At 38.8% G+C, this 25,497-nt stretch overlaps 1 protein-coding gene across 1 annotated transcript; it reads left to right on the top strand.

Moving 5' to 3' along the window:
• The first annotated feature begins 2,178 nt into the window (after positions 1-2,178).
• Positions 2,179-24,952, top strand: SMU1 (SMU1 DNA replication regulator and spliceosomal factor). The gene is made up of 12 exons (XM_077761865.1): positions 2,179-2,286; positions 5,686-5,896; positions 7,774-7,926; positions 8,909-9,019; positions 13,465-13,593; positions 15,057-15,176; positions 16,631-16,747; positions 17,369-17,496; positions 18,006-18,132; positions 20,355-20,522; positions 23,132-23,284; positions 24,450-24,952. Exons 1-12 carry the CDS (start codon positions 2,261-2,263, stop codon positions 24,546-24,548), a joined length of 1,542 nt encoding a protein of 513 aa, XP_077617991.1. The 5' UTR covers positions 2,179-2,260; the 3' UTR covers positions 24,549-24,952.
• Positions 24,953-25,497: the final 545 nt, after the last annotated feature.

The following is a 25,497-nucleotide window of genomic DNA, read 5'->3' as shown; positions in this document are numbered from 1 at the left end:
AAATTTTAATGGTGCAGAAAAATGAAGAGAATAAAATAATCGTCCAAATCCTACCACCCAGTTGATGGATGATGTTAACTGATTATCACTTCAAAGAGCCTTTACATATATATACAACAGGAGATTAGATAGGTACAGAGATAGGTACAACAGGCTCACAACACTTTTTCAGAAAACAGTGAGGTTAGATATGTTTTGGAATTTAGAATTTTTTATATTTTGGAAAGATAATATGGTTTATATCCTGTATATCTTATAATATCTCCCAGCAGGATATAGGCAGTACTCCACAATTAAATACGTTAACATTTCTGCATATGAATATTCACACTAAGAGATGTTTAAAAAACTGCAAATAGCCTTATTTAAATTAAGGACAGATTGTGCTGCCAAGTGACTTATAACACACCTTTAATTTTCACAACTTTTTGATTTCAGAATTTTAGGAAGGAATTGTGGACTTTGTGTTGCCATGAAAATGGGATCATACAATACATGCTATTTTTCTAGAGAAAAAAGAGCTAACTTAATTGTACCTGTAGTTGACTGAATAAAAAGAAACAGAAGTGAAACCAAAGGAATTGCCTCACTTTACATAAATGTTTCTTTTTCACAGTAAGTATTATTTTCTAAAGTATCTTTCTAAGGTTAAATAAAGGGAGTAATAAAAATAATAAGAGATCAGAGTCATGTTGGAATTATTTGTGAAGGAGATCTTCCCTATATCTTCTCAAGTACCATTAGGTTCAAGGCCCTCCAAATATTTGGTAGCATTCCCTTTGGTATCCTGAAATTCATAGATAATATAATCTACTCATTAGATGAAAAAATATAATGCCTAATACACAGGAAATTTTTGTTATAAAATATAGTGGCACATATTTCAATATTTAAATCGTTGGCCATTACTAACTACTAAAGACATAATGAAGCAATGAGATGCTTGCATGTGTATTTAATGAACAAGTTTGGATTTAATAGGAGTCACAAGGAGAGAAGCCATACCATTTAAAATGAAAGCAGAGTTGTGGTGGACACTAGAATAAAACGTGGTTAAATAATTATAGAGAATACTTATTTATATAAGTGAAATAGGTAAGTAACCTTAGTTGAATTAAAAATGACATGACAAGGAATTAGGTGGAGAAAATGAGTTATTGCTGAAAATGAGCTGGCTCTTCTCAAGGAAAGATTTTGTAATATCTTCTATGTTGTGTCATGGGATGGGTTAGTGAAAGAATCGCAGAAATCATACACACCTCTCTAGCTATCTCACCCCATGTTAGGGCAAATATTTATATTCTAAGACCTTTGGGATCCTGGAGACCAGGTCTTTGAAGAGTTGACGGGAGACAGAAAGATTTGAAGAAAAGAAGCCGTATTTAAGAAGATAAACTGTGTGCAGACCTTTGGGGAAGGTATAAGACTGAAAGCCAACAGGAAATCTCCAAATAAATCATTTCAATCTGTAGTTTTCACAAGAGACTTATTTTGCTGCAAATATATTTTTTAATTTACATAAATGGCAACAAAATATTATAAAAGCCAGCCCTTATGGAATTCATTTCATTTGCCTCTATTAATTTAATAATGTATATCGTTATACATTTACTCCTGTAAAAAGGAGTCTCAAATCTCCGTGAACATTTGCATTTGGTTTCGTTGTTTTTCCAGTAACCTATTATTGCAGTGAAACTCTTTTCAACTAAATACTTAGTTGGAAATACTGTAAATATTTTAGCTCTTCCCAAGAAGTGGGCATACAAATTCTAACAGTGTTCCAAACTTTTCATAATTAGACTGATTAAACTGTTTTAGCTTCAAAGTCTTATTATTATTTTAAATCTATCTTTGTTTATTTCTTCTCAATTAATTCTTCCCGCAAATGTTGGATATGGTCCTACTGGTTTCGAATGTATTCGAAACACCTCTCAGTCAGGTAATGCAAATTCTGTCTTTAAACCTAGTCAACTAATTGCCTCCAAAGAAGGAAAATTTCCAAACCACTGTTTGTAAGTAGCTTTCCCCCAGGGAGAAACGATAATCCTCTTCCCTAGTGGTCGCTCAGACGCGCACCTGTAACATTCACTTGGAGCTCCGCCCCTCACGCACTCCACGTCCGTCTGTCGCGCACGCCGTCCCGGGAGCGGACGTCGACGTCGAGCGGAAGTGGTGTAAGGAGGCCGCCGGAGGTGTCGTTGGTGTGTTGCGCGACTAGGCCTGAGAGTGGACTGGCCTGTGTGCCCGTGAAGATAACGCTATGTCGATCGAAATCGAGTCCTCGGAGTGAGTCCTGCGGTGGCGGAAGTTCGCGAAGTGGCGGGGGCGGGGAGGTGAAGGGTGTGGGATGTTAAGATGCTCAGGGAGAGGCGTCTGAGAGCCCAGGGAGTGGAGGGACGTTTCCTGGCCCACAAAGAAGCGTCTTGGATCTGGCTACCTCGGAGGCGGGCCCTCAGGAAAGTAGCGAACGAGAATCCTAAAGCCCCATGGGAGACTGCACGGAGCTAGGAGGAAGGATAGGCCTTGAAGATCTGAGTTTTAGCCTTCGCCGTCTCCTGGCGTGCACTGTGACTGATCAAATTGCCCATCCGTTGTGGACTCCAGTCTAATTACTTGCACAAAGGAGCTTGGATTCTAAGCCTTCCTTCTCTCCCCCCGCACCCTCTTAAACAGTATGATTCGTTGCCTCCGCTTACATGTCCCCTCTGCTTTGCTCTGCCCAGCGCTTACCCAGTATTGTCACTGCTACTCTGTCCACTCTACTAACCTGTGTAGGCGCCTAGGAGCTCCTTTTCCTTTTAGTGCCACAGCTTAGCACGCCTTGAAGGCTCAATTACTGCCTTTGGAATGAATGAGCTATTAGCTGTTCTTTCAGGTGCTAATTGGCGCTGAATTTTGGTTAGTCGGTGAGTTCTCTGTAGCTGCGAAGAAGAGACAGAATCTGAAGACTGGGCCAGAAGAATGATTGACTTGGAGGGGAGGGGGGATAATGAGTGACTGAAGAAGGTCTTCAGTGAACACCTTGCCCTTGCCAGCACTTACTAATTAAACCAACAGATATAACATTTGCGCCCTTAGTGTAAGAAAGGGAGAGGGCTTGTCCAGAACATCTGCCACGGGAGGAAGGGAGGTTTATTCATTCACCAAATACTGAAGTCTGCTATGTACTTTTCTAGACCCTGGGGATACAGTACTGAACAAAACACAGATATCTATGCCCTTAAAGAATGTACGTAGTGATAGGGGGAGGCAGACGACAGACAAAAAACAATAAGCAAAATATGAGACTTAACATGGTAATAACTGTTGTGGAGAAAAAGCAAAGAAGAACGATAGCACTGGCAACTAAGAGACAGCTAAGTCAGGGCAGGAGTTGGAAAGGATTCCCTGCTTTGGGGTCTAAATAAATAGTGTACACCGTCCATTCTCCCATCCTTGGGTTGCTGCATGGTTGCTTTAAAATTTTTTTTAATTAAAAAGTATTCTAATGTTTATTTTTAAGAGAGAGAGAGAGACAGAGCATTAGTGGGGGAGGGGCAGAGAGAAAGGGAAACAATCAGAATCAGGCTCCAGGCTCTGAGCTTTCAGCACAGAGCTGGATGTGGGGCTTGAACCCATGTGCCCGTGAACTGCAAGATAGTGACCTAAGCTGAAGTTAGATGCTTAATTGACTGAGCCACCCAGGTGTCCCCCCCCTTCCCGTTTTTTACTCTTAAGATTTTAGGTATTCTCCACACCCAGTGTGAGGCTGGAACCCACAACCCCAGGATCAAGAGTTGCACACTCTACCGACTGAGCCAGCCAGATGCCCCTGCATGCTTTTATTATCAGTAATAGCTACTATTTAGTGAGTATTTTCTATGCTAGTTACACTGTAAACAGTATAGTCAACCCTTTCACTACCCTACAGGGTAAGTATTTTTATTAACAGATGAGGAAACAGGCACAGAGATGTTAACTGACTTGCTCAAGGTCACAATAAGTGACAGAACTGTGATTCAAATCCCAGCCTTTCTCTAAAGCTTTTAGGTCTTTATGTGTTACAGTTGACCCTTAAATAACATGAGTTTGAACTGCACAGGTCTACTTATCTGAGGATTTTTTTAGTACAATACTGTACAGTACTGGAGGTATATTTTCTCTTAATGATTTTCTTGGTAACATTTTCTATCAATAAGGCTGGTCAACAGCAGGCTGTTAACAGTTAAGTTTTGGGGGAATTGAAAGTTAAACATAGATTTTTGACCATACCGGGGGTCAGTTCCCCTAACCCCCATGTTGTCCAAGAGTCAATTGTATGTTGTGTTTGAAGAAAGTAAATTTGATTTACTGGAGATCTTTACAGGGAGGGTGTTTTATTTGGGAATACAGATGGATAGTAGGTACTAGAGTAGCTGAGATCAAAACCTGGTTATCTCTTAAAGGGGCCATGAGAGAAGAGGCGACTGCAAGTAGCAGTGATCAGTTTTCTTCTGCAGGAATTTTGAAGAGGGTGTTTGCTTTTCAGTCAGAGATGTGTGCTCAGGAGCCACACTGTCAGTTTGAACCTTCATTTTTCCATTTATCTCTTTACTTTGGTCATTCCTTACCAAAATGGATATAATGGTAATACCTCCCTCATAGGCTTGTTTTGAGGAGTAAGTGAATCAGTGTCTAAAATGCTTCTAACGGTGCCTAGTATATAAGAAGTACATAATAAACATTGGTCATTGTTTTATGTTTACTATTTCTACCTGAGAGGGGGAATTGACTAAATTCCAATATGAAATCCCTTCCAACTGAGACAGTCTGACCTTTTTTACTCTTGCTGTCTGGTAGAAATACAGTGTGAGCCACATATGCACTTTTAAAGAAAGAAGGAAAACAGTGTATCACAACATTATACAGTGAAATTTTATAGTCTAATGAACAGATCTTTCACCAGATCCCTTATTATTAAATCCAAGAGCAAGATGTTTTAACTATAAATAACTATATTTAACTATAACTTCTGAGTTTTCTGTCACATGCTGAAAGCGGTTGCTTATTCTCTCAATATTTGGAAATTGCCTGGCTCCTCTTTTCCTCGGGAAGGTGAATTCACAATGTTTTTATTTTACATGTCTTGAATATTTGGTAATAAAGGTGGTGAGTAGGTATTACTTTATTTTGCTTTTACATACAGTATAGTTCTACTCATTTGTGTTCAGCAGATCCCTAGTAAGAAAATCTCCAATTCATATTTTTTGTTGTCTTTTAAAAAAATAGACCAAATCATCCTATAAGCATTTAGAGTATGTTGTGTCAATGACTGGGTTTAAATAGTTCGTAAAAGTGTACAACAGTATAATCATACATATTGATAAGAAACTTGGCATAATAAAAAGATCTTGGGTCCTGGAAGTAAGTAAGCATCACCTTGGTACCAGCTCCCTTTCTAGCTGACTGTGAGACCCTGGGCAAATTATTCCCCCTTTCCGGACCCTAATCCTTGGATCTCTGGGGTGAAGGTAGGACTGGATAATCCCCAGGGTCTCTTGTAACTTGGAGATTTTTAGGAAGTTTTACTTACATGATAAAGAAATGGGAAGTAACTAGTGAAGGGAATATGGTCGAATAGAAGAAATAAGCTGGGATTGGTTTTACGGTTTGGCCTCTTTGGTGAGTGAGGATTCCTGAGCTGGGTTTCTTGCTTTCTTTTTTTAGTGTGATCCGTCTTATCATGCAGTACTTGAAGGAGAACAGTTTACATCGGGCATTAGCCACATTACAGGAAGAGACTACCGTGTCTCTGAATACCGTGGACAGCATTGAGAGTTTTGTGGCTGACATTAATAGTGGCCATTGGGATACTGTTTTACAGGCTATCCAGTCTTTGAAATTGCCAGATAAAACCCTCATTGACCTCTATGAACAGGTAAGAGTGGAGGTGATGCCAATCTCCTTGAATTGGTTTATTGTGGGCCCCCTCACTGGGGAGCATCAGGAAGCACTGTGGGACTGTACCAGTCCTTAAAACTTACACCGCCAAGATTTGGGTGCTACTTTATATTTTTTTCCTTTTTTTTTTTGGAAAAGCCAACATTATACTAAATTAAAATAATTTTTTTTTAATGTTTAGTAATTTATCTTGAGAGAGAGACAGACCAGGCATGTATGCATGTGCTTGCATGAGTGGGGGAAGGGCAGATGACAAGCTCCATGCTGTCAATGCAAAGCTGAATGCAGGGCTTAATCTCAGGAATGATGAGATCATAATGTGAGCTGAGATCAAGAGTCAGACATTTCTAACTTACTGAGCTACCCAGGTGTCTCTAAATTTATTTTTTAAGTGATCATTAAGTGAGCTGTTTTGACACCAAGTAGTGTATATTACAATTCAGTTCTGGCACTAACCACCCAGAGTTAGCATAAACTTTGCAAATTAAAGGCTCAGTCCTTTGCAAGACTGCCCTTATTTTAGATACAAGCTGCACTTGTTTGGGGCCTCAGGCCACCCACACTTCTGACCAGCTGCCTGCATATGTGGGTCCCCATGACCCTTTGAGAATTAGTAACTCACTAGAACAAGTCCCAGAACTCACCACAGTGCTACATTTGTGGTTATAGTTTTATTATCAAGGATACAGATCAGGACCAGCCGAATGAAGACACATAAAAGTGAGTCTGGAAGGATCCTGAATGCAGAGCTTCTAATCTTCTCTCCCTTTGGAATCAGAGCATCTCTCTCACCTGGCTTATTAATGTATTCACCAACTAGGAAGCTCCTTTGGGGTTTTTTATTCGGGTTACTTTCAATTCTAGCTCCCTAGCATTCCTTGGAGGGTGGGTTGGTTCAAAGCCTCAACCTTCTGATCATCTGGTTGGTCTTTCTGGCAACCAGCTCTTTCCATGTGCTGTCTCATTAGCACAATCTCAGGAGTGATGCAAGGAGCTCATTAATAATGAAGATATTCCTATCACTGGGGGAAATTCCCAGGTTTTTAGAAGCTCCGTGCCAGAAAATCAGGACAAAGATCATACAAATTAGTTACTATACATTTGTATGATAACAGAATGGGCTTTCTGGAAATAAGACTATAGTGTTGTTTGAAATAAAAATAGGATAGTTGGTTTATTTACAGTCCTCAGGAGTTCAGTAATTACTAACTAATTTTCTAAAGAAAATTTAGAACTGGAGAAAGGTTTCTCGGAAGCCTATGGAGATATTCTTATCTTCGGCTTTCTTCAGCTTCTGTATTCTGAACAAGAAGCCTGAGAGTAGAGGAAATGGGTGGGTAAAAATGATGGATGGAAGTTGGATGATTGAAGTTACTATTTATGTATGTATGTATGTATGTAAAATTTTTTTATGAGGTAGAGTGGGAGTGGGGGAGCGGCAGAGAGAGAGGAGACACAGAATCCGAAGCAGGCTTCAGGCTCTGAGGTGTCAGCACAGAGCCCAACATAGGGCTTGAACTCATGAACCGGAAGTCGGAGGCTTAACTGAGCAACCCAGGTACCCTGAAGATACTATTTATAATTGCTTCACTTGTCCAACTGAAAATGCTAGTGAAGGCGTGCCTGGGTGGCTTAGTCGGTTAAGTGTCCGACTTTCGCTTAGGTCATNAATAAATAAAAATATTAAAAAAAAAAAAAGAAAGAAAGAAAAGAAAATGCTAGTGAAAAGAGGAAGGGACATTTCCCTATACTGGAAATCATGTTAGGAGGCCATCTCTGAATCAGAAACTGCTGAAGAAGAAACAGTACTAAGAGAATGCGTTGAAACAGACATTTTCTTTCAATTTTGTCCAGGTTGTTCTGGAATTGATAGAGCTGCGCGAATTGGGAGCTGCCAGGTCACTCCTGAGACAGACTGATCCCATGATCATGTTAAAACAAACACAGCCAGAGCGGTATATTCATTTGGAGAACCTCTTGGCCAGGTCTTATTTTGATCCTCGTGAGGTATGAGAAGAAACTCTTGTTAACTCTAGAAACAGTGTAACCTGTTTTTTACATTTTATTGGATACTGTTTGTGATTTTGATTCAGTTTTTGAAAATAATACTTTTCTGTTTATATATGTTGGTTGAAGAGAATAATCTTGTTCTTTTTTTCTGAGTATTTGAAGGCCTTCCCTTTCCATATGCATCCCATTTTTAGAAGGTTGTATGGCAGTAAGTAAAGAAGCAGAAAATGTATTCTGATATAATTTCCACATTAGCCCAAGTACTTATTTGACCCTGAAGTGCTGCCAGACTGCTAGTATATTCACTGTTTTTGTGTCCTTTGGCCCAGCAAGTGCAATTTCTCTCACCTTTTTAAGTTCTTAGAAAGCTTGTGCTTTTGTCTTAGCCGGTGATGCATACTTATAGAGCATGGTGACTCAATCTTTTCTTCTTCCAAACTTTATTATATGTATAGTTTCATTATTTCTCACCCAGCCCTATACTAGCCTAAATAGGAGGAAGAAAAATTTAATAGGTACTGGATAATGGGGAATTAGGGTAAACACACAGAAACCATTAGGATAAAGGAAAGAGGTTTAGATTACCATCAAAGGATTCAGCTTACAGGTGCGAAGGACTTTTGGGCTGGGAGTCGTAAATTACCAAAGAATTACTAAAAGAGTCCTCAGCTCTGCAAATTTTTCAGAAAAGTGGAAAAACAGTGCTGGCTTTGATGTAGTTTACTTAGACTCTCCTCAGAAATAATAGTGTGGATTGGCTGACCTCAGTTCTCTCCCAGCTCATACTTTTGAAATGCAAGTGGGGAGAACTGGGAATTCATCTTAACTAATTAATATAATTAGTCCCTTCTTAAACCAGGTTGTTCTTTTTATCTTTTTTTTTTTTAATGTTTCTGCTTGATTATTGCTGTTGTCTTTAAGCACACTCCTATCCTGTGACCGCTTCTTAGTAATAATATTTATCCCTCTCCTTCTTCAGGCATACCCGGATGGAAGTAGCAAAGAGAAGAGAAGAGCAGCAATTGCCCAGGCCTTAGCTGGGGAAGTCAGTGTGGTGCCTCCATCTCGTCTCATGGCATTGCTGGGACAGGTAATTCACAGTCTGTGGAATTGAAATTACCCTGAACTCCTGATACTGTTTCCTTCATATAAAGTATATGTACGAGCTAAAGAAGTGAGACGTCCTAAGAATTGGGGACTAGCTGTAGAGCTGCTTGCACCAACAGCTGTGCCATTGCACCAGCCGCCTCTTTTCTGGGAGAAGCAGTATTGATTAGTTTGGAGCATAAGCTCTCGAGTCAGTTAGAATTAGGGTGACCATGGAAGTTATCATTCCATTGGGGAAGCTTGATCATTCCAGTTGATCATTGTGCTAGGACACTGTCAAAGGCGCAGTGGAACAAGTGTTTACTCTGGTTAGAATCTGAGCTCTCTCACTTACCAGCTAATGTGGTTTTTAACATATCACCTAACTTTTCTGGACTTTTTCTTTTCTTTTCTTTTCTTTTCTTTTTTTCTTTTCTTTTCTTTTTTTTTTTTTTTTTGAGGTAATCTCTACACCCAACATGGGGCTCGAACACACAACCCCAAGATCAAGAATTGCATGCTCCACTGACTGAGCCGGCCAGATGCCTCCCTAACTTTTCTGATTCCATTTACTCACCTTGGTATTATAGTAAGGATTAAATGAGATGATACATTTAAAGCATTTTCTGTATTGCCTGGTACCTTGTAAACTTTCTTTTTTTAAGTTTATTTATTTTGAGAGAGAAAGAGGGAGAGAGAGCATGCCTGCAGAAGGGGCAGAGACGGAGGGAGAGAGAATCCCAGGCAGGCTCTACACCGTCAGTATAGAGCCCGAGGTGGGGCCTGAACTCACTAACCGTGAGATCATGACCTGAACTGAAGTTGGACACTTAACCAAACTAAGCCACAAAGGTGCCCCTACCTGGCACCTTGTAAACACTCAGTAAATGGGAGCTGCTGCTGGTGATTTTTTTTTTTTTTAGTAGTAGTATTACTAGCGTTGTTGTTATTGAAAGCTACCTAGAGTAAGAGATTTTTATAGATAGCACAAGATACAAGTGATTAGTAGTAATATAAATAGCCTCCTTGCAGTAAAACTGGGGCACTTTTGAATGAGGGAAAAGGTCAGATCAGATTCTTCTCCTATTTTATATAGCATAATTTCATATAGATTTAAAGTTATGTCAGAAAATAGAAAAGCCAGAAGATAATGTATCAAACTTTTTGATAGGGAAAGACTTCCTATAATTAGGGAGTAGGCACCAAGGGAAAGATAACAAATTTAATTCACTTAAAGAGTTTAACTTAGGATAAAAAGACACCTATAAAACAATAAAAAAAACACTTAAGAGTTTAACTTAGGATAAAAAGACACCTATAAAACAATAAAAAAAACACTTAAGAGTTTAACTTAGGATAAAAAGACACCTATAAAACAATAAAAAAAACACGTAAGAGTTTAACTTAAGATAAAAAGAAACCTATAAAACTATAATCAAAACTAGATTGGGAGAACATTCTTTTTGGCAATCATAAATACCTGGATCACATCAAAAAAAGCTCACAAATTGATAGGAAAAATAGTATAAATAGAATAGATAAGTGGGCAGAGAACATGAATAAACAGTAAATAAATTGGGAGTCAAGAGGAAATAAATTGGGAGTCAGAATAAGAGTTGGCAAATGATACAGCCTAGGACCATTAGTCTCCAGAATCTGTGATTTTCCCACTCCCCATGTTCAGTCATAAACACCAGTTGAAGTTGCAACTTTCTGGGAAAGCACTTTGTCAATGTATATCAAGAGGCTTAACCATTCATATTCTTTTTCGATTCAGTAATTCCTCTTCGGGGAATCTATTCGAAGTGAGTATTATCCCCCAAATAGTAAAGGCCTTATTGTTCAAATGTATTGTTGTGGCATTATTATTATTCTTTTTTTAAGTTTTATTTTGAGAAGTAGAAAACACAGGTGGGAAAGGGACAGAGAGAGAGGGAGAGAGAGAGAATCCTAAGCAGGTTCTTCACTGTCAGCACAGAGCCTGATTTGGGGCTCAAACTCACAAACTGCGAGATCATGACCTGAGCTAAAGTTGGATGCTTAACCGACTAACTCAACCAGACGCCCATGTTGCAGGATTATTTTTAGCTGTGTGAAAAATTGGTAGCAGTGTGATTATCCACTAATATATTAATTAAACTGTTAAACATTCACCAGAAAAAGGGTATATTTGACAGCCACAAATGATAGGTATGTCATTGTATGATCTGATAGGTGAAAAACAGGAGAAAATAATATTTTATGTATAGTGTGTAATTACAGTGTTAATTAAACACATGTAAAGTGGAAAACACTAGAAGGTATACATAGGCTACTAACTAACGGTGGCTGTATTTGGATGTTGGAACTGTGGGAGATTTTTGTTTCCCCAATTTTTTTTTTAATTTTAATTTTAATTTTTTTTCCTGAGAAATTTTTTAATTTATTTTTTAATTTACATCCAAGTTAGTTAGCATATAGTGCAGCAGTGATTCAGGAGTAGATTCCTTAATGTCCCTTACCCATTTAGCCCATCTCCCTTCCCCCACCCCTCCAGCAACACTGTTCTCCATTTTTAAGAGTTTCTTATGTTCCCCCCCGGTTATTATTTTATTTTTTCTTTCCTTCCTTTATGTTCATCTGTTTTGTATGTTAAAGTCTTCATATGAGTGAAGTCACACATTTGTCTTTCTCTGACTACTTTCGCTTAACATAATACCCGCTTGTTCCATCCATGTAGTTGCAAATGGCAAGATTTCATTCTTTTTGATTGCTGAGTAATACTCCATAGTGTGTGTGTGTGTGTGTGTGTGTGTGTGTGTGTGTACACACACCACATCTTTATCCATTCATCCATCGATGGACATTTGGGCTCTTCCCATACTTTGGCTATTGTTGATAGTGCCGCTATAAACATTGGGGTGGATGTGTCCCTTTGAAACAGCATACCTAGTAGTGCAATTGCTGGGTTGTAGGGTAGTTCTCGTTTTAATTTTTTGAGGAACCTCCATACTGTTTTCCAGAGTGACTGCACCAGTTTACATTCCCATCGGCAGTGCAAAAGAGATCCTCTTTTCCCGCATCCTTGCCAACATCTCTCGTTGCCAGAGTTGTTAATGTTAGCCATTCTGACAAGTGTGAGGTGGTTTCTCATTGTACTTTTGATTTTTATTTCCCTGATGATGAGTGATGTTGAGCATTTTTTCATGTGTTGGTTGGCCATCTGGATGTCTTTTTTGAAGTGTCTCTTCATGTCTTTTGCCCATTTCTTCACTGGATTATTTGTGTTTTGGGTGTTGAGTTTGTTAAGTTCTTTATAGATTTTGAATACTAACCCTTTACGTGATATGTCGTTTGCAAATATCTTCTCCCATTCTGTCGGTTGCCTTTTAGTTTTGCTGATTGTTTCTTTTGCTGTGCAGAAGCTTTTTATTTTGATGAGGTCCCAGTAGTTCATTTTTGTTTTGGTTTCCCTTGCCTCTGGAGACATGTCGAGTAAGAAGTTGCTACGGCCAAGGTCAAAGAGGTTTTTGCCTGCTTTCTCCTTTAAGATTTTGATGGCTTCCTGTCTTAATTTCCAGTTTTCCCAGCACCACTTGCTGAAGAGACTGTCTTTATTCCATTGGATATTCTTTCCTGCTTTGTCAAAGATTAGTTGGCTACATGTTTGTGGGTCCATTTCTGGGTTCTCTATTCTGTTCCATTGATCTGAGTGTATGTTTTTGTTCCACCAAATTTTGTTTGTATTAAGAGTTGGGGGGACACCTGGGTGGCTTAGTTAAGCATCTGACTTCGGCTCAGGTCATGATCTCACAGTTTGTGGGTTCAAGCTCCGCGTCGGGCTCTGTGCTGACAGCTAGCTCAGAGCCTGGAGCTTGCTTCAGATTCTGTGTCTCCCTCTCTCTCTGACCCTCCCCTGCTCACTGTGTCTGTCTGTCTGTCTGTCTGTCTCTCTCTCTCAGAAACAAATAAAACATTAAAATAATAATGATTAAAAAAAAGAGTTGGGGTGCCTGGGTGGCTCAGTTGGTTGAGGCATCTGACTCTTGGTTTTGGCTCAGGTCATGATCTCGTGGTTTGTGGTTCGAGCCCCACGTTGGGCTCCTAGTTGATGGCATGGAGCCTGCTTGGGATTCTCCCTCTTCCTCTCTCTCTGCTCTTCTCCTGCTCTCGCTCTGTCTCTGTCTCTCTCTGAAAATAAATAAGCTTAAAAGTTTATAATTAGAGTCAAACCTGTAAGAAAATAGATACGGAAGTATGGACCTTTTGGCTCTCAGAGTCCCCTTTCCAGCTGAGATCAGCTTTTCTTCCTGGGACACACAGAGTCAAATAGCTTATGTTATATTTGATTGGCCAAAGATGTTTGGTTCTGGAAGTTAACTTGATCCTTTTAGGCTTGGCTTTGAGTAATCAGGACCAGATCTTAAAAGATCTGTAGGTTAGATTACTGTACTTTTTTTTCCCTCATAGGCACTGAAGTGGCAGCAGCACCAGGGATTGCTTCCTCCTGGCATGACCATAGATTTGTTCCGAGGCAAAGCGGCTGTCAAAGATGTGGAAGAAGAAAAGTTTCCTACACAACTGAGCAGGCATATTAAGGTAGGGTCCTTAGGTACTCAGCCATTTGATAATCATTTGTTGGGGACTCTGTATGTGTTTGCTCAGCTAGGCCCTGTGCCAGGAGCTTGGGTTTGGGAACAGAACTCATTCTCCAGCTCTGACAACATTCAGCATTGCTGCTGGTGACCCCTGGGGTCCTCCTGGGGTCTGGCAGTGACACACCTCAGATGTGTAACCAAGTAGACACAAATTTGGCAGCTGGCCCATCATCTGCCCTTGCACTTCCTCCCAGGAAGCCTTCATTTGGAAGTATGGTTCCTCTTTGGTTACCTGGAACTAACTATGAACTTTCTGTGCATTTGTCCTGTTCAGCATTGGTGTTTTTGCCTGCTATGTGTCAGGCAAAGTACCAGGCATGGGTTGTTAAGGTAGGCTTGTGTGGCATTTGAGGAAAATAATTTTATCATCTCATGGTTAGTTCTTGTCTTTTTGTTTTTTGTTTTTATAATTTTTTTAATCTGAGACTCTTCTAGGAAAAGGCACACTCAAGTAATTGTTGGAGTTCCCAGAATTACAAGTATATTTGCTACTTCAGCATCTCCTTTATACTACAGTTTCTCTCAGTTTATGTTCTTCCTGAATTCATGGATTTGAAAATATTTCGTATTCCTCAAATCTAGGATTTTGGCTTAGTGCTTTGATTTTATCTTTCCTGGATTATATGTTCTGATTCACATTTAAAGATATTTTTGAGCAGCACCACTATTTACCTGGCTGAAGCTTTGAGACAAATAGAAATCCATTTGCTGTAATTATGCTGTTGGGCCAAGATTTTCTTTTATATACATTTTCCTTTTTTCCATTTAAAATGAAATTCATAATACAGCATTTCTCTATTGTCATCTCATGTTCTGTAGTTTCAATCTGTTGGGAACATCATTACTGTAAATGCTCAGGATACATTTCCTAGGTAAATATTCTGTCACCTTAATTAGTTCTAGAGTTAGTCAGCCACACACTATCACTTAATTAAATGAAGGTCATAAAAAGAATTAGGATGGAAAATTTGTTTACAAAATAGTATAGGAAAACACATTTATTTTGAAAAAATGGATTCTTTTCCTCCCATAAATGTATATTATCTCATATTAAGTTGAGTGTGAAAGTCATGCTAATAGTAGCTGCTTCAGGTAAAAACTTATTAAGTTAATAGGATTATTTGTTCTAAGTCTGCTTAAGTATAGTTGTTTTACACCACTTTGGAAATACCAACTTCACATTAAAAAAACTAGTTTCAGCTGAGAACTCAGACCTAAAACTGGTCAGAGAAAATCTATCCATTCTCTCTCTGTGTCCAGATACAGAAATGCTCCTCTGATACTCTGTCACATAGGCCAGCCATGACTTTGTGCTAGAGCAGGATTTCGCAAAAGGTTAACATGGAAATTGTTTTAAGGTCACTAGATAAAAATGCATCTGTTTCATTGTTTCATTTGAAACAGTTTGGTCAGAAATCACATGTGGAGTGTGCTCGATTTTCTCCAGATGGTCAGTATTTGGTCACTGGGTCTGTTGATGGATTCATTGAAGTCTGGAACTTTACGACTGGAAAAATCAGAAAGGTAAAGTATTTAAAATATCTTAACTTTTCTAGTGGGTGAATTATCTAGTTTTTAAAATTCTGTTATTTTTACAGTATAAATTTATTTTTAAATTATAAAATGTACATCTCATACAACATTTTATAAAATAGAAAAGTTATTCAGTAAAGAGTCGTGCTCCACTCATTGTCCCTCAGCTGGTCCGTTACCTTCCTTGGACCAGCCAGAGTTAGCAGTTTCTCATGTAACCTTTCTGGAATTTCTACGTATATGTAAGCAGTTACTTATTATCCCAGTCTAACTAATTGTGGTACTAATTGTGTGTTTTCTTACTATGAATGAAGTTGAATATGTTTTTATATGTGAAAAGCCACCAATATTTCCTGTTCTGTAAAGTCTTCACATCCTTTGCCCATTTTTCTTTCGGATTCTTACTGATTTTTAGGGACTCTTTATAGTTTGAGGAAATCAGTCTCTGTAATATGTATTGAAAATCTTTTTCAATGTTGACTTTTTGACTTTGCCCATCATTTTATTTTATAGACTTGATTTTTTTGTATCATCACATTTATTCATCTTTTTCTTCTACAACTTGTAGTGCTTTTTATGTTTCATATTTAATTTTTGGTCCATCTGGAATTTGTTTACAGGGATGAAGTTGGTGTAGATCCAATTTAATTTTTTCCCTAAATAGGTATTTATTGACTACTGGCTTAAAATGTAATCTTTACCATAGAGTGGTAACTTCCACTCCATGGGTAGTGAATTCATGTGTGATTTTCACTTTCTACTTTATGTTTCCTTATAGTATTTTTTTTTTTTTAAACTGTGACACAGCCTTACTTTTTAATCAGGAAAAAATAAAGATACTTTATTTTGAACAATAATGGATGATAAAGGAAACATCACAAGTAAGTAGATTAATCAGTACATGGTTTTAGGAAAGGTAGCTGACGATTTGTAAAAGACCTTGGTTTTTCACATCATACCTCAAATAAATTCAGATATATTAAAAATGTACAATATGGGGGCAACTGGAAGGCTTAAATACCCAACTTCGGCTTGGGTCATGGTCTCACAGTTCATGAGTTCAAGCCCCACATCAACCTGTGTAGACAGTGCAGAGCTTGCTTGGGATATTCTCTCTCTCTCTCTCTCTCTCTCTCTCTTTCTCAAAATAAATAAACTTAAAAAATGTACACTATGAAATTGTAGGGGGATTTTGCATAGAAAAAAGATCATTAAGCACAAGATTTAGGGTATTATGTTGGAATTTTTTTATATTACTTTGGGTTGTGTAAAATTATTCCCAGCACTGTCAGTTCATTAGGAACATGTATGCATGGCACTACTATTTGCTTTGGAAATTTAGAGTAGACACCATCCATTACTCTGCTTTTAGTAAGTTTGTAGAGCTCTTGAGTGACTGGGGGTTTTGTGTTACTATGGTAACTGCTTATCTTTGTTTCCTTTAGGATCTTAAGTACCAGGCCCAGGATAACTTTATGATGATGGATGATGCTGTCCTCTGCATGTGTTTCAGCAGAGATACAGAAATGTTAGCAACTGGGGCCCAAGATGGAAAAATCAAGGTATTTATTAATGGCACAAACTCTCATATATAGACATTTTGAGACTTCTGCAATGAGGTAGTGTTCTACATGTGATAGCTTAGTAACAGCTATTGTTTGTTGAACATGAAATTTATGCTAATTACTTTTTTCTTGTTTAATCCTAATAAAAACTCTGCCTAGGGAGGTCCAGTAATCAGTTTCAGGTCACACATTTGGTAAGTGGTAGATTGGGACTTCAGTCCAGATCTGCTTATCACGCCTTTTCTGCTGTATCACCCTGGCTCACCTTAAATGATGTATTGTACTTTGGGGTTTGTTTAGGGAATGGAAAGCTCTCTATTTGATTAGTTGTAGTTTGTATTTAATTGCTGGTGAAACACCCAGGGCTAGATAAACTACAGAAACGGTCTCTGCTTAAGTGAACTTTGAGTCTAATTTTTGTTTTAATAATTTATAAAGAAAGAGGTTTAAATTTCAGAGGATTCACTTATTGCACATTGTGAAGCAGACATACTCAGCTGTTAGCATGCATTTTTAATGCTTTTTTAGTACATTATTGAGCATTGCCTCTTGCTTGACTCTGCAGGCTAGAGTAGGATGCTCTATTTACAAGTTTTTACTATTTTTTTTTAAATAAAGGTATGGAAGATTCAGAGTGGACAGTGTTTAAGGAGATTTGAAAGGGCACACAGTAAAGGTGTCACCTGTCTAAGCTTTTCTAAGGATAGCAGTCAGATCCTTAGTGCCTCTTTTGACCAGACAATTAGGTAAGTAAAAGTCCCCAAACTGCCCTTACTTGAGTTTGCAATGATGAAGTGCTGGAGGGAGGTACTAGTGATTCCTTACAGTTTCACCAACATGGTGTTACCTGGAGAGTGAAGGAGACCTCATTATTATTTTCTCCATTTGAGTCTACCCAGAAGAGAGATTAGAAAGGGATGATAGCAGTGTTTTCTTGTTTCTTGAAGTGTGATTTTTGGGCTTACCTGCATCAGAATCATCATAGAGGGCATATTACAAATATAGCCAAATCTGTCCCTGAACAGAAGTCTGTGGTATTATTGGCATGTTTTCTTGCAGTCTCTTTGCCAAGCTTTTGTTTTGGTTTTGACATAATGAAAATTACATTGCATACCTGACTGTGTAGTACTCTTTCTCCCCCTAGGATATTATAACTTGAGCTTCTGTAATTCATTGAAAGTGTATTCAGCATTTGGTCCCAGTTGTAATATATAGAATATTAATTGTTCTTTTCATTTCCTTTTGTTTGTGATAGAATTCATGGTTTAAAATCTGGGAAAACCCTGAAGGAATTTCGTGGCCATTCCTCCTTTGTTAATGAAGCAACTTTTACACAAGATGGCCATTATATTATTAGTGCATCCTCTGATGGCACTGTAAAGGTTAAGTATTTGCTACTGGTTTATTTTGGGGTTTCTGCTTTTGTCCTTTGAAGAGTTTTCAGTGGTGATAATGAGGATGATTGTGATGGAGTGAACTTCTTTCCTAGCAGTTTTAGCCATAAATGAGGTGAGTCTGAGAAAATACCAGTATTCTCTGGGGAATCCCTATTTAAGGACCCCAAGTTTCAAACCTACATAATCAAAACATTTATCATATGTAAGAAAAGAAAAAGGGTGTGGAGGCCTAGATGTAGGTCATCCCCCATTTATAGTGGTTGAATTCTGTCTTGTTATAGGCACGGTTCATCCACAGCAGTCAGGTTTACAAATCTCTTTTTTTTGCAGCCTCACCAACCCTGCCTGGCTCCCACATTTAGGCGCCTTCCCAACAGCACTTATAGAGGGGCAGGAGAGGTGTAGAGTGGAACTAAACCATCCCTCAAATACTTACTGTCCTCAGCGCTCAGCTGAAAGTAATGGATCTTCAGTACCTTAAGAGATTTAGTTATTTTAATAGCAGGCTTCATTTCTTAGAAAAGATGAGAAATCCACATAGAAAATTGCTGGAGATCTTTGAGACACTCCATTTACATTCTGGACCTGCTTTTAAATTGCCTTATGTAAGTGTGTAGTTTGTGGCAGAAGACTGAAACATTTTAACACAAATACCTAAAAGAACACCCTCTGAAATTGCTTGTTCTTGCTTGGGAATTGAACCAGAAACCTGAGGGTTGGAGAAGTCTTCCTCAGGATGGAGAAATACACAGAACTCCGTACTTTAGTCATTGGATTTGCCCTCTTTGTCCTTTGAATATGGGCTTTACAATCTGTAAAATGTCAGTGGGAGGTGGCCTGTCTATCCAGCTTTGTTCTGTGGTCTTTTCCTTTAGTTCTTAAGTGAGTAGGGTAAAGCATCTCACTGACTTTTTGGACAGAAAACACTGGAAGCCTTAGACTGACTCTTGATCACTGAAATGTTCATTTCTCTCCTAGGCAACTGGGCTTTAGAGAGGAGATTGGGGCAGATGATAACAGTATTTATTATGAATGAAAATAAACACTGTGGCAATTGGGGTAGTAATTTCCTCCTGTTGATAGGTAGTCAACATCCATTTTATGCTAAGCTGTGTTGAAAGCACAAAGGAAACACAACATAGTCCATGCCTTTGAGACTTCATACATACATACATACATACATACATACATACATACATACATACACACACCTCATTAAGTGAGTGGTGTCCAGGCAGCACAACATTTGGTCCATTCCTTCTCTGAGCACATCTCAGATTTCAGTAACTATGATGTCTGATTTAACCCCTTCTGTTTATAACAGCCCAGAAGAAGGGCAAGGTAAAAGGCATTAGGGTAGGGAACTATTACTGGAAGAGATGCTGGGCTGGGAGAGGTAATATACATGGCCAAGAGTGGCTTCCACTTCATGGATGCTCATATGTGTGTTTCAGCATTGTGGCTTCTGTTCAGCAGTTCCAGCTGTACATTGGAATCATTTGTGGAGCTCTTTAAAAATGGACATGCCTATACCTCTCCCTAGAGCTATCAGATCAGAGTCTCAGGATAGGGTCCCAAGCATTGAATTCTAAAAGCCCACACTTGATTTTGATGTCCAGAGGAGGCTAGCTTTCTGGTTATTTGATAGTAGCAGTATTGACACATAGCTAATTTTAAAGATACGCAGTTCATTAGGAGAATTTAGTAAGAAAAGATAGGTTTTAAAAGGTTTTATTATACAGCTTTGTGACTTTTGTGTTAGTAAGCAAACAGATGGTAAGAACTTACTATGTATATGGCAAAGCTAGGTATTTGATAGGATTAAAAATCAAGAAGGTTTTTTTTTTGGTGGGTTTTTATTTATTTTATTTTTTCATGGGAACCATTTTTATTTATTTTTTAAATTTATTTTTTTAATAGTTTATTGTCAAGTTGGTTTCCATATAACACCCATGTAATTCCTTCCAAATCAACATCCTAATATGGTGATTAATTTTTGTGCACACTGGATTTTTCTTTACTATTAGTTAAAATAAAAAAATACCATAAAATTTATTACCTTAACTATTAAAAAAAATCAAGAAGACCTTTTTTTGAGTCAGTTTTGTTTTTAGTAATCAAATTTTTATTTATTTTAAACCCTAAAACTTTAGAGATTCTTAGACCCCCAAAAAAAAACATTTATGCCTTAAACTTTTGTGTCATAGATTTGGAATATGAAGACCACAGAATGTTCAAATACCTTTAAATCTTTGGGCAGCACTGCAGGAACAGATATCACTGTCAACAGTGTGATCCTGCTTCCTAAAAATCCAGAGCACTTCGTCGTGTGCAACAGATCAAATACAGTGGTCATCATGAACATGCAGGGGCAGGTGAGTGCTCCAAAAGTGCCTTTGCACAGATCCTGTGGGCCATTTCCAGATTATTAAGTCTTGGTCCTAGCCCTTCCAGTAACCAAATATGGGTTCATCACTCCAAAAACCTTATATAGTTGAACCTTGGACAACACAGGGGTTAGGGCACTGACCCCTTGTTCAGTAATCCACATATTACTTTTGACTCCCCAGAAAACTTTACTGCTAATAACCTACTCTTGACTGGAAGCTATACCGATAACAGTTGACTAACACATATTTTGCATGTTTTAATATATACTGTATTCTTAAAATTCTTACAATAAGCTTAGGGAAAAGATGTTATTAAGAAAACCATAAGAGAGGGGGCGCCTGGGTGGCTTAGTCGGTTAAGCGTCCGACTTTCGCTTAGGTCATGATCTTGCGGTTCGTGGGTTCGGGCCCCGCGTCAGGCTGTGTGCTGACTGCCAGCTCAGAGCCTGGAGCCTGTTTCAGTCTGTGACTCCCTCTCTCTCTGACCTTCCCCTGTTCACGCTGTCTCTCTCTCTCTCCCCTAGAAATAAATAAAACATTAAAAAAAAAATCATAAGAGAAAGCACATTTACAGTACTATACTGTATTTATTTTTTTTTAATCCATGGGGTGCCTGCTGGCTCAGTCAGAAGAGCATGTGACTCTTGATTTCGGGTTGAGTTTGAGCTCCACATTGGGTGTAGAGATTACTAAAAAAAATATTTAAAAAATCTGGGGTGCCAGGGTGGCTCAGTGTGCTGACAGCTCAGAGCCTGGAGCCTGCTTCGGATTCTGTGTCTCCCTTTCTCTCTGCCCCTTCCCCTGCTCATGGTTGTGCTCTCTGTCTCTCTCATAATAAGTAAACATTTAAAAAAATGTAAAAATTAAAAAAATATGTGTATAAGTGGACCCACCCAGTTCAAACCTTTGTTGTAGATAACAATCCCCGAGTAAGGGAGAGACAGTATGTGGTTTACTAACTTGGGGTATCTCCTAGTTACCACATGATCTAGGGTGGAACTCTCATAGGAGAAGTGCAAAAGTGTCTTTGTGGTAAGTATTTGTGATCAGGGCACCCGCAGGTTTCTCAAGGAACCTCACTTTTACAGTGCCCGGGACATTAGGAGTGTCAAGATTGAGGTCTCAGGCCCTAGGAATATGTTGTGGTGCTACAGAAATGTTGACTTGGGCCCTTGGGAATCCTACCGAGCATGGAGAAGAACCAGGGCCTGGTGTCTAGAACTCTGTCTCCATTCCATTAGTCCATGTCAATGGTACATTTGTAGTTTAGACACCATGGTTGAGGGGTGCCTGGCTGGCTCAGTCAGAAGAGCATATAATGCTTGATCTCAAGGTCATGAATTCAAGCCCCATGTTGGGGTGAAGAGATTAAATAAATAAATAGGTTCACTTAAGTAAGTAACGAACAAAAAGAGCCCATGGTTGAGATGGCTGGTCTGCAGTATCCACTGGGCCCCCATATAATAGCTGTAATTGCCCACTTCCTGGGTTCCTGCTTGTATAGGACAAAGAGTGCTTGTATACCCAGCCTTTCCCCTATGATAACATCTTTCATACAGTACAATTATCAAAACCAGGAAATTGACATTGATGCAATATAATTAATTCAAATACAAACCTATTTCACTACTTTTTACATGTGTTCATTTTGAGGTGACAAGTTAATAGCTCTATGAAATTTTATCAGATGTGTAGATTTATATAACTATCACCACAGTCAGGATACAGAACTGTTTCTTCACCCCCAAAGGAACTTTTCCGTGCTATTCCTTTACAGTCAAACCTTCCCCCTGTAACTCTAGCCCTGGCAACCATTGATCTCCTTTCCATTATTATGATTTTGTCATTTTGAGAATGGTATAAAAATGGAATCATTTAGTATGTAATCTTCTAACCTTTTTTATTAATTTTTAAATGTTTATTTCTGAGAGAGAGAGTGACAGAGTGTGAGCAGGGAAGGGGCAGAGAGAGAGGGAGACACAGAATCTGAAGCAGGCTCCAGGCTTTAGGCTCTGAGCTGCCAGCGCAGAGCCTGATGTGGGGCTCAAGCTTGTGAACGGTGACATCATAACTTGAGCCAAAGTCAGACGCTTAACTGACTCAGCCACCCAGGCACCCCAACCTTGTAAGCTTTTGAGATTGGTTTTTCTCAGCTTGATTTATGGTGATGTGTGTAAAATAGAGCAAGCAAGGTCTTGGAGAGAGTTCCATCTTGCATGAGGAGAGCACCTCATTCCTTTAGATAGAGAAAACAGTGGAGTGTAAGTCCACAGAGCATTGAGAATCCGTGGTATAGATTTAGAAATTGGGTGGCAATGAATTTGCTTCAGGGCAAAATGACTCCATAGACTAAAGAGCAGGGATTGGGAACTTGGGACATATGATTAACTTGAGATAGTTTATCCATGGAATAAATACTTCCCAGGCCAGAGGATTTAGCATACAACGTGTGGTATTGGTGATCTAATTATCAATGACAGTACAACCAGAATGCAAAATAACAATGTTAGGATGTCAGTTAAAACTGCTGCTTTAGAACTGCTGCTAATCCAGATGTTTTGCTTTTGTCTTGGGGTATGTATGGTATGATCTAGATTGTCAGAAGCTTCAGCTCTGGTAAGAGAGAAGGTGGTGATTTTGTTTGCTGTGCCCTGTCTCCCCGTGGTGAATGGATCTACTGCGTAGGCGAGGACTTTGTGCTCTACTGTTTCAGCACAGTCACTGGCAAACTGGAGAGAACTTTGACAGTGAGTATTACTAACTTAAGGCTAGCTGAAGAAATTTCATTAATACTTGTGTCTTTCTGAACTCTGAAGTAAACCTTTTCTAGACTGTTCTAAGTGAACTTTGATATAAAAAATGTAAAAATTCTATCACTAAATAAAATAAATGGCCCATAAGTAATGGTATGGAATTACTTCCTCTCAGAAGACATCCTTCATTGAGCCCTCAGCAAGTGGATAGGTTGGGTATACATAAAGCAGAGAATAAAGGAGGGCTAGTTATAGTAGTCATATCTTCCCCAGGGGAATCAGAGTGACAGGTAAAGCTAGTTCTCTCCATGTCCTTTCAAAGGCAAATTACTTTTATTTACACTATCCTATCAAACTGATTTGTGATGTATTTAGTAGCTTAACACAATATGAGTTGATTTCTTGTTATGTTACAATGTGATGGTTGGATAGTTTTCCTCCCTTGTTTAGCTGTGTCATTTGGAATATGTGGACTCTACGGTCTCAGGAGGAGAAAAACTAGCTGGAGGGCTATGCCAGATGTTTTTAAGACTTCTGTCTGGCGGTGGCTTATATTACTTTGTTCCTCATTCTTTTTTGGTTAGAATTCACTCACATGGCCACAACCCAAATGCAAGGGGGACAGGGAAAATGTAGTTTTCTGTGGTCCTGGAAGTGTGGTATGGTGAACATATAATAAATTATATACATACCCGTATTAGAATATAATCTCTTATGTCACATGGTTCTTGGCACACTTGCCTTACGAGGCCTCCAGTACAGATCTGAGGCATGAGCAAAATAATGAGGTGGAGAGTGTTCTCCAGCTCAGGGGCCTGGAAAGTACAAGTTCACGGAGTTGAAAGAATCATTTGGTCTTAGCTACTGTCTTGCCCTAGAATTTCCAAAATAGGGATCGGGACTAGGATCAGCTGTCATGCAAAAGTGATTTGGGACAAAGCATTATTCACACATGAAAAAGTACAGAAATTTGTGTGATAGCCTCATTTGAGTTCTTGGTTTGTGTGTTTTAGCCCTCCTCGAGGCTGCCTTAGGTTGGATTGCTTTGGTGAGAAGTGGAAGCTTCACTCTTCCTCCTTCCCGTTCAGCTCTGGAAGCCTCTTCAGAGTGACTTTTTTGTAGACCGATATCCCCTAAATCAGTGCTTTACTTTCCCCAGGTTCACGAGAAGGATGTGATCGGTATTGCACATCACCCTCATCAGAACCTGATTGCAACCTACAGTGAAGATGGACTTCTAAAGCTCTGGAAACCCTAATTCCGCTTTTCTTTTACAACTTGCTAGAGAGCATGTACTTAAGTGAAGGCATATTCATGTATTGCTTTTTTCTTTCTAGGCTACCTTTTCTAAGCAATTGTCTTACTTAGGCACAAGAATAATTTTGTGAAAATTTATGTTCAAGTAGCAGTTACCCTTTTTGTATTTTTTTAAGGTATTCATTTATCTGTTTCTAATTGGGTCAGTCACTTAATGTTTTCAGTAGTCTTCTACCTGGAGAGTGAAATACTGCTGTTTCTAGAAGAGAATTCTACTCCTTTGATTATTTTAAATGGTGATTAAAACGTATTTCCTGCAGTAAAATTGTAAATAAGTAACTCTCCCATATTCTGTAGCTCTTTACTGGTCCTTTCTTTTTAGATGTTAATAAACTTTACACCTTTTTGGAGGCTTTGTTTTTAAATGTAAATAAGTGCTCATCTAGTTAACATATTAGAGTCAAGTAAAGAGGGTGGGACATACCATTACTATTCTAGTCCAGCAGGAAGTCTCTTCCTGTTTAGAAGGATAGACTGAATGTAAAAAGACCAGGTATTGATAGGATCTCATCTCATTGCCCTCATTATCCACTCACTCTTAGCTGTGCCTTCCCATGCGTTCTGGCCCACTCCAGAGAATATCATCTTTATCCTCTGGATAGAACTTAGTTGTAGGATCCACTATTGAGAATTCCACTTTGGCACCTCTGAGGGTTTGGCATTGAAAATGTGCTATTCTGAAAAAAATTAGAAAAGGACCTGAGATTTAGAGACCTTTTTTTAGTTATGTGCATGCTTGCCAGTCAAAGAAAAAGTTAAAGGCCAGCAAAACTCTTGAAAATACTTTGCAAAGGGGGTGTCTTTTATGTTTGAACCAAAGATGTGTCGAGTGCACTTTTGTTGATGTTGGAGGGGCTGTGCTAGGTATCATTTCAAAAAAGTGAGACCTT

Source organism: Crocuta crocuta, unplaced genomic scaffold (genome assembly GCF_008692635.1).
Source record: "Crocuta crocuta isolate KB4526 unplaced genomic scaffold, BGI_CrCroc_1.0 scaffold204, whole genome shotgun sequence".
Taxonomy (NCBI): Eukaryota; Metazoa; Chordata; class Mammalia; order Carnivora; family Hyaenidae; genus Crocuta; species Crocuta crocuta.
The sequence above is the reverse complement of the archived record's forward strand: the minus strand, read 5'-3'. Positions and strand labels throughout refer to the sequence as shown.

Coding starts and splice junctions, on each gene's coding strand:
- SMU1 (XM_077761865.1), top strand. CDS start 2,261: ATGTCGATCGAAATCGAGTCCTCGGA. Junction 20,523..23,131: donor TCATGAACATGCAGGGGCAG/GTGAGTGCTCCA, acceptor GGTATGATCTAG/ATTGTCAGAAGCTTCAGCTC. Junction 23,285..24,449: donor AACTGGAGAGAACTTTGACA/GTGAGTATTACT, acceptor TACTTTCCCCAG/GTTCACGAGAAGGATGTGAT.